This window comes from Lepisosteus platostomus, chromosome 23, assembly GCF_059453375.1.
Source record: "Lepisosteus platostomus isolate fLepPlt1 chromosome 23, fLepPlt1.hap1, whole genome shotgun sequence".
Lineage (NCBI taxonomy): Eukaryota > Metazoa > Chordata > Actinopteri > Semionotiformes > Lepisosteidae > Lepisosteus > Lepisosteus platostomus.
The window spans coordinates 16,247,610-16,261,096 of NC_142633.1; the positions used below are offsets into that span (position 1 = coordinate 16,247,610).

General features: G+C 43.4%; 1 protein-coding gene across 5 annotated transcripts in view; it reads left to right on the forward strand.

The window, feature by feature from the left end:
• The first annotated feature begins 625 nt into the window (after positions 1 to 625).
• The window catches only part of clstn1 (calsyntenin 1), a 40,611-nt gene continuing 27,749 nt past the window's right edge, over positions 626 to 13,487 (forward strand). For 2 of the 5 annotated variants that reach the window (XM_088617386.1, XM_088617385.1), the window contains exon 1: positions 627 to 991. In XM_088617386.1, coding sequence (XP_088473512.1) covers positions 910 to 991 — 82 coding nt within the window. In that variant the 5' untranslated portion in view covers positions 627 to 909. Of the gene's footprint in view, positions 992 to 13,487 lie in introns of all 5 variants that reach the window. The other 3 variants (XM_088617383.1, XM_088617384.1, XM_088617387.1) reach the window with 3 other exon arrangements.

The following is a 13,487-nucleotide window of genomic DNA, read 5'->3' on the forward strand; positions in this document are numbered from 1 at the left end:
GAAATATGTAGTGCTGGGATCCACGTATATTTTTGTTTTATGCTATTTTTGGAACATTCCCCTGAAGCGTGCAGGGCAGGGTGGGGCTTTCAGAGGTGGTTTTTTTAGTGCTGAACCTAAAAAAGAGGGGCAGGCAGGAGCCGTAGAGATTCACAACGCCAGAATCAGAATCACAACGGGTCCCAATCCTACTGGGAAATGGAGTAGGGAACTCAGTCGAACTGGCAGCCCAGTGTGTGATCTCCTGTCCCAGCCTGAGGAACAGTGAGCCTGTCTCCCTATAATGCTCAATGTTTACAGTATATGTAAATATTTTATGATATGTTTTTGTCGTAAATGTCTTTAATATGTCTGTAGATTTTATTTTAGTTTTGTTTCGTGTTAATTTTATTTTTATTTGCCTTGGCAACACTGATTGCACCCATCGGTCATGCTAATAAGGCACCTTGAATTGAATTGAAATGGCATAAAGTCGTAAAGAGAGCATTATATCTCTAACCCCTTCCCAGACTGGCCTGGCCCTGACTCCAGCCCCCTCACAAGCGCTGGGCTGGCCCTGCTGCTGGCCACTGTGCTGAGGAAGAGCTGAGCGTGTCCGTGAGGCAACAGCAGCAGCTCTCCCACAATAACAGTGTTGACGTCAACTGAGCCACAGTCTCCCGTTGGAGATTGAGCTGCGAACTGCGAGAGAGAGAGAGAGGGATAGAGATAGAGAGGACTGGAGGGGATAGACTAAGCGGCGGTGGCTGAGGCAGCCATCTTAGATTTTTGCCGAGTTTACAGAGAATACATTCCCGGATTTTTTTTTCCATGCACTCCTTGAGAAAATACGTTTTGATTTACCAGAAATAAGGACGCCACTCGTTTGTTTTTTTTTTATTTTGCTTCCATTTTTTGTGTAAAAACGACATGCATTTCCGAAGACATAAACCTCCAGCATCTGTAGGCTGGCTGGTCCTTGGATTATTTTTTGCGGTAGAGGCAGCGAAAGGTAAGCTTTAAAAAAAAAAAAGCGACTGAGATTGTTCCCCCACTTGATTCTGACTACCCGCGACAGAGCTTGCCTTGTTTTTGATGTCTAAATTCTGGGGTCTTAATCGGCACGTCGTTTCAGCCATATTTAAGGTTGCTTTCGTGAGCTGAAGGATGCTTTTGCCTTCCCATAAACGAGAAAGCGTTCACATGATTTTATTGTAATGTCGCAAATGCAGTGTTATCCCTTTTTCCTATGTACTCTGTTAAAAAAAAACGCCTCATCGAGTCGGTGAACGCGTTTATGTCCCCCTTGAGTTAAATATTTCCCCCAACAATAAATCCGCTTAAAAAGTGGCTTCATACATCGTTTCTGGTGCAGGAATTAGTGGTTTTGTTAAAGCGGCTGATGATAATCGCAGTGATGAAGCTAGTTAGGGATACTCCCCGTTTTACATTTTCTGTTTTTCTGGGATAGAATCTTTTCCCAGTTTTCTCCCTTTCTACAATTCTAGTCTTTTTTTTCCTCGCGGGTGTTATGTATTTTTTAAGCATCGGTCTCAGTCTAAATATCTGCATAGCTCCGTTATTTCCACAACGTTGGTTTACGATGTTATATACAGGGGGTATCGGGTTCAAGGTTCAAGAGTCGTCATGTTACGCTGTATTAAAACTAGCAAGATTCGACCCCTGTCCCGTTTAAACATTACGTGTATTTATTTTTATTGCCGGGCTAAGTTAGTCTCTCCCTGTGATCCACACAAATGCTTGTGTATCGATTTGTCTGGGAAAGCATGAAGCCCTTTTGAACATACGCATTGCAGATCCTTTGACAAACGCTGAGAGAGTGATTTAAAATTTTAATGGGCCACAATCGCTCCCATGGAAAAAAAAAAAACAAAACTTCGGAGAAGATCATAATTGTGGGCACTCAAGGTCATTAATTACCACCGACGCGTGGTTGGGTTAGATGCACCGGCCCGTTTTCTTCCGCCATTCATTAATTATTTTAAAAGATGAAAGGGCGTAACACATGAACATTCGCTTTTTAGTGACAGATGACAGTGCTGGGTTTTTTATCCAGCGATGTCTGCACTTTTAATTCGTGATTTCAGGCAGTATCTTGGGAAAACTAGCCGCACGTCCTCTGTGGCTGGTTTGTTAATGTGGGACAGCTATTCCATATTATTAGCCTCATCACACGTTGGAGTTCTCGTATGCGAGATTTCCCGTCGCGTAGTTTTATCATGGTTTTCAAAGACGGGAATAGATGTAGGGCTATTTTGTCAAAGTAGCTGCCTCGCTTGGAGCTGGTTCTGCGTTATGCTTCAGGGTTTATGTTTCTCCCTTACGTTTCAGCCACCCCGGTAAAAAAACAAAAGAGAGAGAGAAAGGAGGGGACCGCGGTTCACTGAAACAGTGTTTGGGCGGCCGGGGTGATGAGACACAATGTAGACGCAGGTTGTCTTTGTGGATCAAAGCAATGTTGCATCGCTGTGCTACTTCGGGTGCTGAAAAGCGAGGCCAGATACAGGCCGGGTCATGTGATGCGCGCTCGGCGCTGAGATCCGGTGCGGTCTGGCGCATCTTCAGCTTGTGCACCCCGGGCAGCCGTGCGTCTTGAGCCGCTGTACCAAGCGGCACCGACACATACTGTAGGGTTTTAGTTCGGAGTGAATTAACAATATTTTCAATGCGCCTTTTGCTTTCCCTACCCTCCCCCCACCCCTCGAAACGGCGGTGTTGTCTTTAGGAATGCTGCGTTAGGAAACCGGGGGTCGTGATTTAGGTGGTCTGCGTGCTGTCCTTAGAAATTATATATATATTTTCCCCTCGGACCATATCCGAATAGTTCCTCTGATCCGACGCAGCTGTTCACGAAGCCGTGATGGCGCAATGAATCTATCGATCAGCGAAGCTCTTACAGAAGGTACTCGTCGACGAGAACATTGACGTTTCATCTTATTAAAAAAAAAAGTCTAAGCCTTAAATCTTCAACGAGCAGCACCGACTCTGTTACAGATCTGTGTTCTCCAATGCAGTGACACAGCAGATCTGGTGGTTTCCAGAAGCAGTTGTGTTCTCTCTGAGTTTTGTTAAACGATTTAGTTAATTCGTTGCCCGATCGCCTTTTTTAAAAAAAAAAACTTGTTTAGCTTCTCAGGTGAGGGTGTGAGGTGCCTGGGTTTCAATAGGTCACTCAGGGCTGGAACGATTTGTGCTAATCGTGGTTTGCAAATGCCCCACCCACTCTCCCTCGTTCTAGATAGATAGATATTCATGTCAGCTGCAGTTAACAAAGTTATCTCCCTCTTTCACATTGTAAAGTGCGTGGCTATAGTGCACTTGAATGGGCTACGAGCTTTAAAATAATGATACAGAAGATCTGGTGATTTTCCATCTCTACGTGTCGGAATATCTGATCCACTTAACATTGGACACAAGAAACTGAGAGTCGTACCCTGGGGGTACAAGTCGGCATTGTGGAAGCTGTCCTGCGGAGATCACTCCGCTCACTGGCGATAGGTGTTTATTTTGACAGTGGTAAGATTGGTCTGTTCTGAAAGAAGAGCAGCCAGACTAAAAATAAACAATAGCCCTTTTCTCTTTTGATGATGGGTAAAATTAAACCACCCTCTATAATCAGAACATTACTCACATAGGCGTGTGAGAGGGGTGTAGCTCAGTCTGAGACAGGCTGCATGGGTTTCTGTGTTTTGTTAATGCAGCAGGAGCTCAGGACAAGTTCAGTTAAAAAAAAAAAAGGAAATAAAACCTTGCTTTTTAACTGAACGTGTCTTAAGTTGGCCATGTCATTGCTGGGGCTTTTCAAACATAGGTAGTGGCGCAGTTCAAGTTGTACAGGAGGTCTTAATTGTTCAAATGCTCGTTGAAGGACAGAAAATAAGAATAAAATAGAATAAACCAAGTATATTTGTCAAAGATAGGTGCCTTTATCCCCCCCAATGAAAACTGTATGAAAACCCGAATGCAGTGTCCTTGGATTGTCATTAGTCTTAGGAACACTTTCCCTCTGAACGCTCATCTGAAAGGCTGGATGAGGAGAGACGAGCCATACCTTCGTCTCCTCTCGGATCGGCCAGCGCAGTGCCCCGCTGGACAACAGGGGAACATGGTTTCAGCCGGTGCAATCTGAGCACGAGTCCCTGTTCTCCAGCCTCTGCACTGGTTCCCTGCTGAGGGCAGTGCTGACTGCTCCCAGGAGAGACCAGCCTGCGGCCCTGCTGGTCAGAGGGCCTAACATTCCTCTTCAGACCCTCTTCCCAGATCTGAGTCTTTGGAGACTCTTCATACCCTGCTGTAGTGTGCATCTTCGTGTCTTGTTTCCAGGGTGTGTGCGCGGAGCTTCGGGTTGTCCTAATGTAGGGTGCTTTATGAAATAAGGACTACTGTTAAGGTCAGGTTTATCAGCTCCACTGGGGGAAATAGGTCAACAAATGTCTACTTTCTGTTTTGCATTTCAAAAATGTGATTTGAAAAATAAGGTCCACGTCAGTTGTGGAGGGCCACACTTAACGCTTTTGAAAGGAAAAGTTTCTTAGCGCAGTTTTCTGTTTCTCCAGAAAAAATGTTCCTCTGTGTCCAGTCAGCGGACTGTGTGATTTAATTTGACAGGAATCCGAGCTGGTTAGAATCTTGGCTTAAAATTGTGGTGGATTCCAGGTCTGGGTTTCTTTTCTAGAAAACGGTGGTGGTATTGTTTCCTCTCGTTATTTCCCAGAAGGCTCCAGGGTGTCGTGCAGTTATCGCCGTGGGTTTTATTTGGGTTAATGGGAGCGCAAGCCCGGTCATGTGACTGGGCCAGCGCACATTGTGTGCTCTGTGCTGTCTCATCTCCTATCTCTGTTCCCGAAAAAAGGGATGCACAGATAAGGCCTGGAGATATGTTGTGTCATCATGGGGAAAACTCGAGCTATGAGAAGTCCACTGACGAAATTCTGTCTGGCTGCTGACTGAGCAGTTTTGTTCAAGTGGCAGGATTTTTTGTTCCTGTAAATTGGCTGTTTTGGAATGGGTTATGATTAATTGTGCAGTGGGCAAAGAATTATCAGAGAATAATACTTCATTTCACTAAGCACTTCATTTGTACATATTATGTTTTGAGAAAAGATATGTGAAATTGCTGAATGATAGTAGATGTACAATGTACTTCTCAGTCGTTTTAAAAGTTAATTCTTACGATTTTTTTTTAAAAGCTAAGAGCAGCAGTAACATTTGAATTTAATACTGTTACCTCAGTTGCTGAGTTCTAGGTTTGATTCCAGACTGCGGCACCTTTACTGTGGAGTTTGCATGTTCTCCATGTGCTCCTGTGGGTTCTCAGTAGGTCCTTCTGTCTTCTCTCACCATCTAGGTAAATTGGTATCTTTAACTTCTATGTATCTGTGCACCCTACATCCCATATAGGGTGCAGTCCCTCCTTATGGGAGTTTTGAGAGAGAATCAGGCTTCTCACAAACCATGCCAGGAGCAGAAGGCTTTCTGATAATGGACAACTTATGTATTTTCAGAAGTCATTGTTCATTTTTATGTTTTGATTTGTTTTTCAATCTCTGCTGTAAGGGCAGTAGCAAGGCAATGATTATTTAGTGTTTAGTGACATATACTTGAACAATATCATCTTAGAGAATTGTTGAGATTAAGTGTTTACTGTAATCAAAGCAGGTCCATAGGATTTTTTTAATAGATGGAACAAGGCGTCGGTTAATCCTACCTATGAGACAGCAGTGTATCAGCGTTTTAAAAATTGCCTGCAGTTCCCTCTTTAATTCAACTAGTGAACCTATTTGTCACATCTTACCCAGGGGTGGTATAGTAGAGTAAGTGCTGTAGGTGTCCTCCTATAAATAAAGCAATTTCTGATCCTTTGTGATAAAAAATGTATTGTAAATGCTGCTAGTTAGATTTGTTTTGTCCCTCTTTTTTTATACTGCCACCTTTGTCTGTCCTGAGTTTTGATGCCTGTTTATAAAGTGTGTTAACGCAAAGATTTCTGTATCTGATGGAATGCTATAGTCGCAATGGCTTTAAATGAAGAATCCAGGCCCAGAACATCCTTGCATGATTATTGTTGCATGCTATTAGTGTCTGAGCTGTGCTTAGCTTTAATGACTTGATCTGGTTCCTCTCAGCAGTGTTGAGTGGGTGGGATGTACATAACTAATTGCAGGGCATTCTGGGGGTCTTCTCAGCTGAGTCAGAAGCAATTGCGAGTCATTGAGACCATCTGTTGTTGCAAAGCTGCATATTTCAGATGCTACTTTATTAATGGGCAGGTGAGTGATTGGAAGTCCGTTTACCTTTGCCCATATTCATCGAATCCCTGTGAGTTTGCTATATGAAGAAATACTCTTGTAAATGACCCGTTCAGAGATGTGGCAGCTGTGTCTACAGTGGGTACTTGTGCCTGCAACCCCTCGGTTAGGAGTTCAGCACTGCTCTGTTCAGTGCTGTCGGCTTCAATCAATAGCTGGGCATGTTTTATAGAGTGCGCCTCAGAGTAATTGAGGTTGAAAGCTCTTTGTTATGATATGCATTAGGTGTCCAGTGTCAGATTGTTCAGTCAAACACAGTCAATAGACGCTGGTTTTGAGGGCTGTGGTGTCCTTATAAATTATGTAGTCTTATTTACTCTGCAAGTAATGAGTCGGTGATTGCTTTAATTAGAAAGTGCTGGAGCTGAATATAGGGTCATTTGTGGGTCCTCAGTTTTTCTTCGAAGATGTGCCTGACTGCTGTGTTGTGTCTGGAAAAGTGCTGCAGGTTATGTAACTGTCAAAAGACAATTAACCTGTCTTTGCTTTTGAGTGTGTAAATGTGCCTTCAGGTCAAACTTTCAGCATGTTGCTGCACCGGGTGCTTCAGTTAAGACGCGGAGTGTCTCGGGGTAGACGCGCTGCACTCATTAGTCATGCTGTAATTGGTGCACGCTGTTTCTGTTAAGTGTGACGCTCGTAAAAAGAAACCCAGGTGTGTTCTTACATGCATGTTGGTTTTTAAGCTCTCCTTTTGGCTGTCTTAATTATCAAGCAAAGTTAGTCCGGCTTGTCTGTCAGGATCATGTTTTACTGCAAGAATATCAAAGCTGTAATCATTTTAGTAGTTACCGCCACTGAGGCAGCTCTCCTGACATTCAGGCCTATAAAATTGTTTGAAAGAGCAGAGGTCATTGTTGCAGACAGCCTGTCCTGAGACGCATGTTTGTTGGGACAATGTCGGTGATGAATTCCCGCTTCGTGTAAGACTGAGCATCTAGCCAGAATTCCATTTCCTCTAAACAGCTGGAATATTTTTGCTGGTTCCCTGATGCATGTATAATAAAAGCTGGAAACCTACAATTCCTGTTTCTTGACCTAGAATAGAGGTGGAGAATAGGAGGAAAAAGAAAATACAAGAAGTTACATTAGCAGGTTTGTATTTTTTAAACATGTAAAATGCAGAGAAGTGTATGTTTTTGAAGAATTGGGAGAAGGCAATTTTGAAATTTTGTTTGTTTCAAACCTCTTTGTCTTTACCGCAGCTAGGTGTTTTCAGAAAGGATGCAGAGCTGGTGAGACCAGTGATCTTTATAAGATACCCTTAAAGGTTTATTGTCTTATTGTAGTAGCACCTCAGTGCTAGTTTAGGCATAAAGCCATGCCTCTTGTTTTGCAGAGCAGTTCCAGGCTAAAGGACTTCCTCTCATGTCTAGTTAACAACCCTTAATCTTGTTCCTTAGCTCCAGCAGATAAGCTTCCCTTGGAAGTGGGGGCTGTGAAAGACTGTTGTTTCTGCTTGCTTTGGTTTACTTTGGGTTATCAGTTTTTTCAATTGAATTTCATCCTTGTTTTGTAGATGGCCATCTTAACTATAAACTCCTGTTTCTTTGGCTGGTTTACCCCCCTCCCCAGACTAAACTCGACCGAGGACAAAGAGCTTCTGTTTCCCTCAGTCCTTCCCTCTTGTGACTGCGATCTGGAATGAAATGCGTCACAATGCTCCCACTATAAGCGCCTGAAAAAAAGACCTGATAGCAGCGTGAGACTTGGGAAACGTGAAGAATGTGGAGGGGCAGGACCAGCAGCAGGGGCTTTTATAGCTGTTTTTTTGTAACCCCTTTGCTTTCACTAGGATGAAAAGTCTCAAAAAGCCACACTCTTTTGTTTGTGTACATTCTCTGGTCTGTCGCAGCATTGATCACTCACACCGTTAGATTTCACTGATTCCACAGTAATAACTCGCCTGAATAAGTGATCGCCTACTAAGACCGGTCTAGTTCTTTGGCCTAATACTCTTGTCATTTTTCCTTTCTCTGTGTTAGATACAGTACAGCTTTAGCCGTTTGTCCAATGACGTTGTGGGCTTGTTACGTGTTGGACACACCTCAGCTTGTGCTATATGAAACTGAGCTGGTCTGATAGATAGGTGCAAGTGAACAGATGACTGAACCTCGATGTGTTTTGGACTATTGCAGATGGGAGGTACAGTTATATTCAGATAAGGCGTGCATTAAACGTTTTAGCTCAGAAGGTTCAAAAGTCCGGGTTCTGAGAGGGGAGGCCATGTAACATCCTATACCAACATTTAATATTTTCCTGTAAAATGATTTGCACATTTCTTTAAGGATGCTGAAATATTCCTTGTTAACACATGAGATTACTCAAGCATCACACTTATGTGGGCTTCGGTGGTCTTGCTGCATGTATGTTGGAGCTGCTTCTGCTGGGTCCGCTGGGTCCGCTGTGTGCTGTGGCTCAGAGCTCCAGTCCTCCGAACCTTGCGAGCTGCCTGTTGGTGTGGCTGAAAGATCGGGTGTCACCCAGTCGCTCTCCAGGTGCTCATGTGAGCCTCACTTGCTCCGCAGCTGCGCAGGTGTTTGGAGGGGAAAGGCTAATAAAGTATGGCTTGACCAATCTAAAATGGGGTCATGTCATGCTTAACAAAAGGATAGGTGGAAAAAAAAACTTTCTGTGCCAGAGGGGAGACTCTTTGAGTTATTGAGCGGTCTGGTCTCTGGCTTTCCCTGGCTTTGACCTGCTGGCTGGGGTTTTAATAGTTTAGTGAACAAACAAGTGCTTCCTTGAGCAAACAGCTGGGCCACTGCCAGAGCACCCTCTTAACATCCAGAGAGTTCAGCCTGCCAGCATGTCGGCCCTCTGCTATCAACCTGCCTGGGGCTTGTTCACAGGGTCCTGGGCTGTGGGGAGCAGCTGAGCGAGGGGTGGCGTTGTGCCCGGTGTAGGACAGCGGGAGGAAGTCGGGGTTTCTCTCTGAAACGCCACTTCAGAATCCCAGACTGCAGAGTCGTGGACAACGGAGAAGAGCTGAGTCCCTTAGACTGAGTCCTCAGTTAGCTTTCTGGCTCTTTTGTGCCTTTTATTTCTCCCTTTAAGCAGTTTTTATTAAAAGTTTCCTAGCTTGATCTACGTCGGGTTTTTAAAAAATGTTTTTTGTTAAACATTTTCGAAGAAAGGCCACCTTTTGACTGATCTCCGTCTTCTGAACTAGCAGCTTATTGACCTGAAGATCTTATCTAGCTATGTCTGAAAGAGTCCAGAATTGTGGTTAGTGCTTTCTTTTTTTATTTGCAGCTCATGTGTTCTGGTCCTTTACTGGAGGCTTTTGGTGATTATAGATGCATTTGTCTCCTTTGTGTTTTCTTGTGGCAAACGTCATAAATTCAACAGATTTGTGACGGATGTAATTGGGACAGCAGTGGTCATGGATCCAGACCTGTATCTGAAGGTTGTGGGTTCAAATCCCAGTTAAGAAACTACTGTTTTTGTTCCCCTGAGCAAGGTATTCCCCCCGAATTCTTCAATTAGAATACCCAACTATATAAGTCACTTTGGATATAAGCATGATCTAAATTGGTAATAATCATTGGTTATTTTGTTTTGTACAGCAAGCTTAAATAAATTAATGGGGAGCTTTTTTTAAGTGGTCTACGTTTAGCACCTTTTTTTAGGTTCCTTTTAGGTTTCAGCTAAGAGTTGTCAGGCACCAGTCTCAATGGGTTCAATTCCTGGAGTGTTAGTTGTTTTGATGCTATTCCTCACATGGGCTCACATGTTTGTGTGGGTTTCCTCAGGGTGCTCAGGTTTCCTCCCACAGCCCTAAGACACACTGGTAGGTTAATGGGCTTCTGGGAATACTAATACTGTTGCAATTAATTTCTCTGTGCTAGATCCACTACAACTACAACAGCCATTTGTGTCCAATAATATCATGGGCTTGTTAAATGTTAAGGACACACTTCAGCTGATGCTATATGAAACTGAGCTAATCTGAGAGATTGGTGTAAGTGAACAGAAGACACTGCTGCAACATACTGCGACATGTCGTGATGCATAGCGATATTGTGATATGTTGTGGCATACTGTGACGTGTCGAGATCTCGTGACATGCAGTGGCGATGCACTATAGCGTGGCATGCTGTGATATACCCTGACATGCTGTGGCAGGTCATGACACACCGCAGCACACTGAGATATATCGCGACAGCCCCGTGACGCGTTGTGACATATCGCGACATACCCTACAGTTTGTCAAGCAGTATGTGATAAATCCATGACCTGTTGCTATATTCGTGGCAGCCTGCGATACTTGTATATCATGGCAGGGTCACAACATGGCGTGACAGCCCCGTGACAGATCGCGATATATCACAACAGGCCCGTGATATATCACGATATGCCATGACAACCCCACGGTAGGTCACCACAGCCCTGCGACTTTCCCTCGACATAAAGATATATGCCGCGACCACCCAGCGATATGCTGCCATATGCAGCGATGGCCCTGGTATGCCTGAGTTTTTTTCCCACTGGAATTGTTCAACTCTACATTGAGGAGGTGTTCTTAAAACCTCCTTCATGTTGATGGACAGCGAACAGAATTGCACGGATCCGTTCCATATTTCATGGGTTATGACAACAGTTTCTTTTAAGTCCCTGCTATAAACTCCTGCAGTTATTTAGGTGACTAATGCATGAGAGTTGCTATGTGAGGTATTCAGCTGTCTGGGTGTATTTTTTCCTGAATGAAGCACGTCTGGTTCCAGGGTTCAATGCTGTCATAACAATGTAGTCATAAATTCTTCATGTAAGTATGCCTGTGCTGTCACTGCCACATATGCTAAATAGCTTATCTGTTTTGTTAAAGTTTTCGTCTGCCACAGGAGCTCGTAAGTGGATGCAAGGCAGGCATGTCATTATAGTATTAGATGTCCTTAGGTTTTGCTATGCATAGTAGTTTTACATACCGATCATAGTATAAACAGATTCAGTTTTGAGCAGCCAGGTGAACCCTTGAACTGTGCTCTGGCATGAGGGGAGATGAGTATTTTTACTGGAGCAGAAGGAGTTTGAGATTGTGGTTCTAGAGTGAGCCTAAAGGTTTTATTGGGAGTTTTAAATGGATGATGAGATAGGGCATGAAAAGTCTATTAATGCAGCACAAATGGCAGGTTTGTCCAGTTTGTTTATTTGCTGCTCAGTTGATGTTAAAATCCTGATCGCACTTCAAACCAGGGCCACAGACTCCAGAAACTTTAAATTAACCTGCTTTTTTCCTTGATTTGGGAGGTCTCCTTATGTTTCTTTTTAGATCCAATCCTGCATGCTGAAGGTAAAAAGGGCTTTCAGACGCTTTGTTTTTTATCTCGGACAATTTGCTTACTTTCATTCTAGATCTGCTTCAGGGTCAGGTTGGTGCTGAAGGCCAGCCGTTCACACTATATTTACAGCACTTGGCGTGGAGTCTTTGCATAACCACAGCGCAACATAAAATAAAAAAATGGGAGTTTTGGTCGACAAGCTCCCAAGTGCTGGTTTCATGACTAATGTTCCAAAAGCCCATTCCGTTATTTCCGTCCTTGTTTCTCACTAACAAAAAAAAAAAACCTGAATCTGTTATCATCAGCTCATCCCTGCCTTAATTCTCTACCAGTTCCCTTTGTCCCCCTGGAATGCTGGGAAAAGAACACGGAAGCACTGGATGTAGTCCATTTGTGGTAACCGTGGAAACCGTGGGGTGTCTGGACACACTAAATTCCTTTTGGGATGCAGTGCCAGCCCCTGCCATGCAGGAGGGCATGTTCATGTGGGCATGATGACTGTAGCATGTGCACACGTGTGTGTTAGATTTATGATTACTGAATGTGCCAAAATACATTTTGGAGGTGAGGAGATCCTGGAGGTCACTTTGCAGGTTAGCTCTTTTATTTAATGAATCCTTAGCTGAAACTACAGATCTCTTGGTTGGAGTTTTTTTCCTACTCGGCGGAATAGGAATGTGGTTCTCAGGAGATTTTAAGTCACTTACGAAGCGCTATAGCCTTCTGCATGTTAAGAAACCAAAAAAAATGGTTCAGGTGAAACCAATTATTTAGGTCTATTAAGGTGTTATTACAATGATTTAATTCAGGGCTCAGGTGAAACAAAGTGCAGAAACAGGTATCCCTGTACACTGTGTGCACGGGTATTGCTATCAGTATGGGGACCAAATCCGATAATTCCTTCAGAAACAGATGAATCCAAAAGTGCCAGAAGTGTTTGTTTTGGACCAAGTTTCACCCTGTGTCCCTTTTAATTTCAACAGAGTAGAGAATAGCGCAGAGAAATGTGAGCACTTCCCACCCTTACTCCTTCTAAGTGCAGCAGTGCAAAGGTGTGTGTAGGAGGGTGTGAGTTTCAATAGAGTCCTTTATTTTCCACTTTTTCAACAAAGCTGTCTGCATTTCAGTTTGTCATTTAGATTTCGACTTTGCTGAAAGTGCTGTTTTCAGTTGCTGACAGCTGGAAGGTGATTTTATTTCAGTTCAGAAGGGGCCTGTGTGTCCTTGGCTTGGGTTTGCCTGGTAAATGCTGGCCTGTTGTCTGTTCACTAATCTGCTGAGCCTTTCTTTCAGAGCATCTCTATCTGGGCTCTGGGCTTTAAAAGTCTTGTCAGTGTGCTCAGAACTTTGCCGATATTTTTCTTATATAAATTGTCTGAAGTTGCAAGTGACACTGGCTCCAGGCCATTGCAAACAAAGAGTCCCTGCCAGAACAGCAGTACTTTCTAGAGCTCACTTAAACTGCAGGAAATAAAATGATAGAAACCACACCACAGGCAGTGTGGTAATCTCATTGTCATCATATCCCCATTTTCACTTGCTTTGATGTTTAACTGGAGGCTTATTAAGTGTGTTTACTAAGCATTAACATGTGGCAAAACCTAAATTGTTTCAAATTGTTGAGTAAACTTGGGGGAAAAAAATCATGCATGTCAAGTGCACATTAGTTTTTAATTGTGGGCTTTTTATTTCCGGGGCTCACTCTACAGAATAGTGAAGCCTTTTTATTTTTGTTAGCTTCTTAAATGTAGCGTTTTATAGTAAAGCATTTCTGCCTTTTCGTTAGTGTTGGAACAAGACCTTGTGTAGTTAATCCATTGAAAAATCCTAGATCTCTTATAAGCCTGTGTGAGGTTTTATTTAATCAACATTCAAGCTACTTTATGGTCTGTAAAAA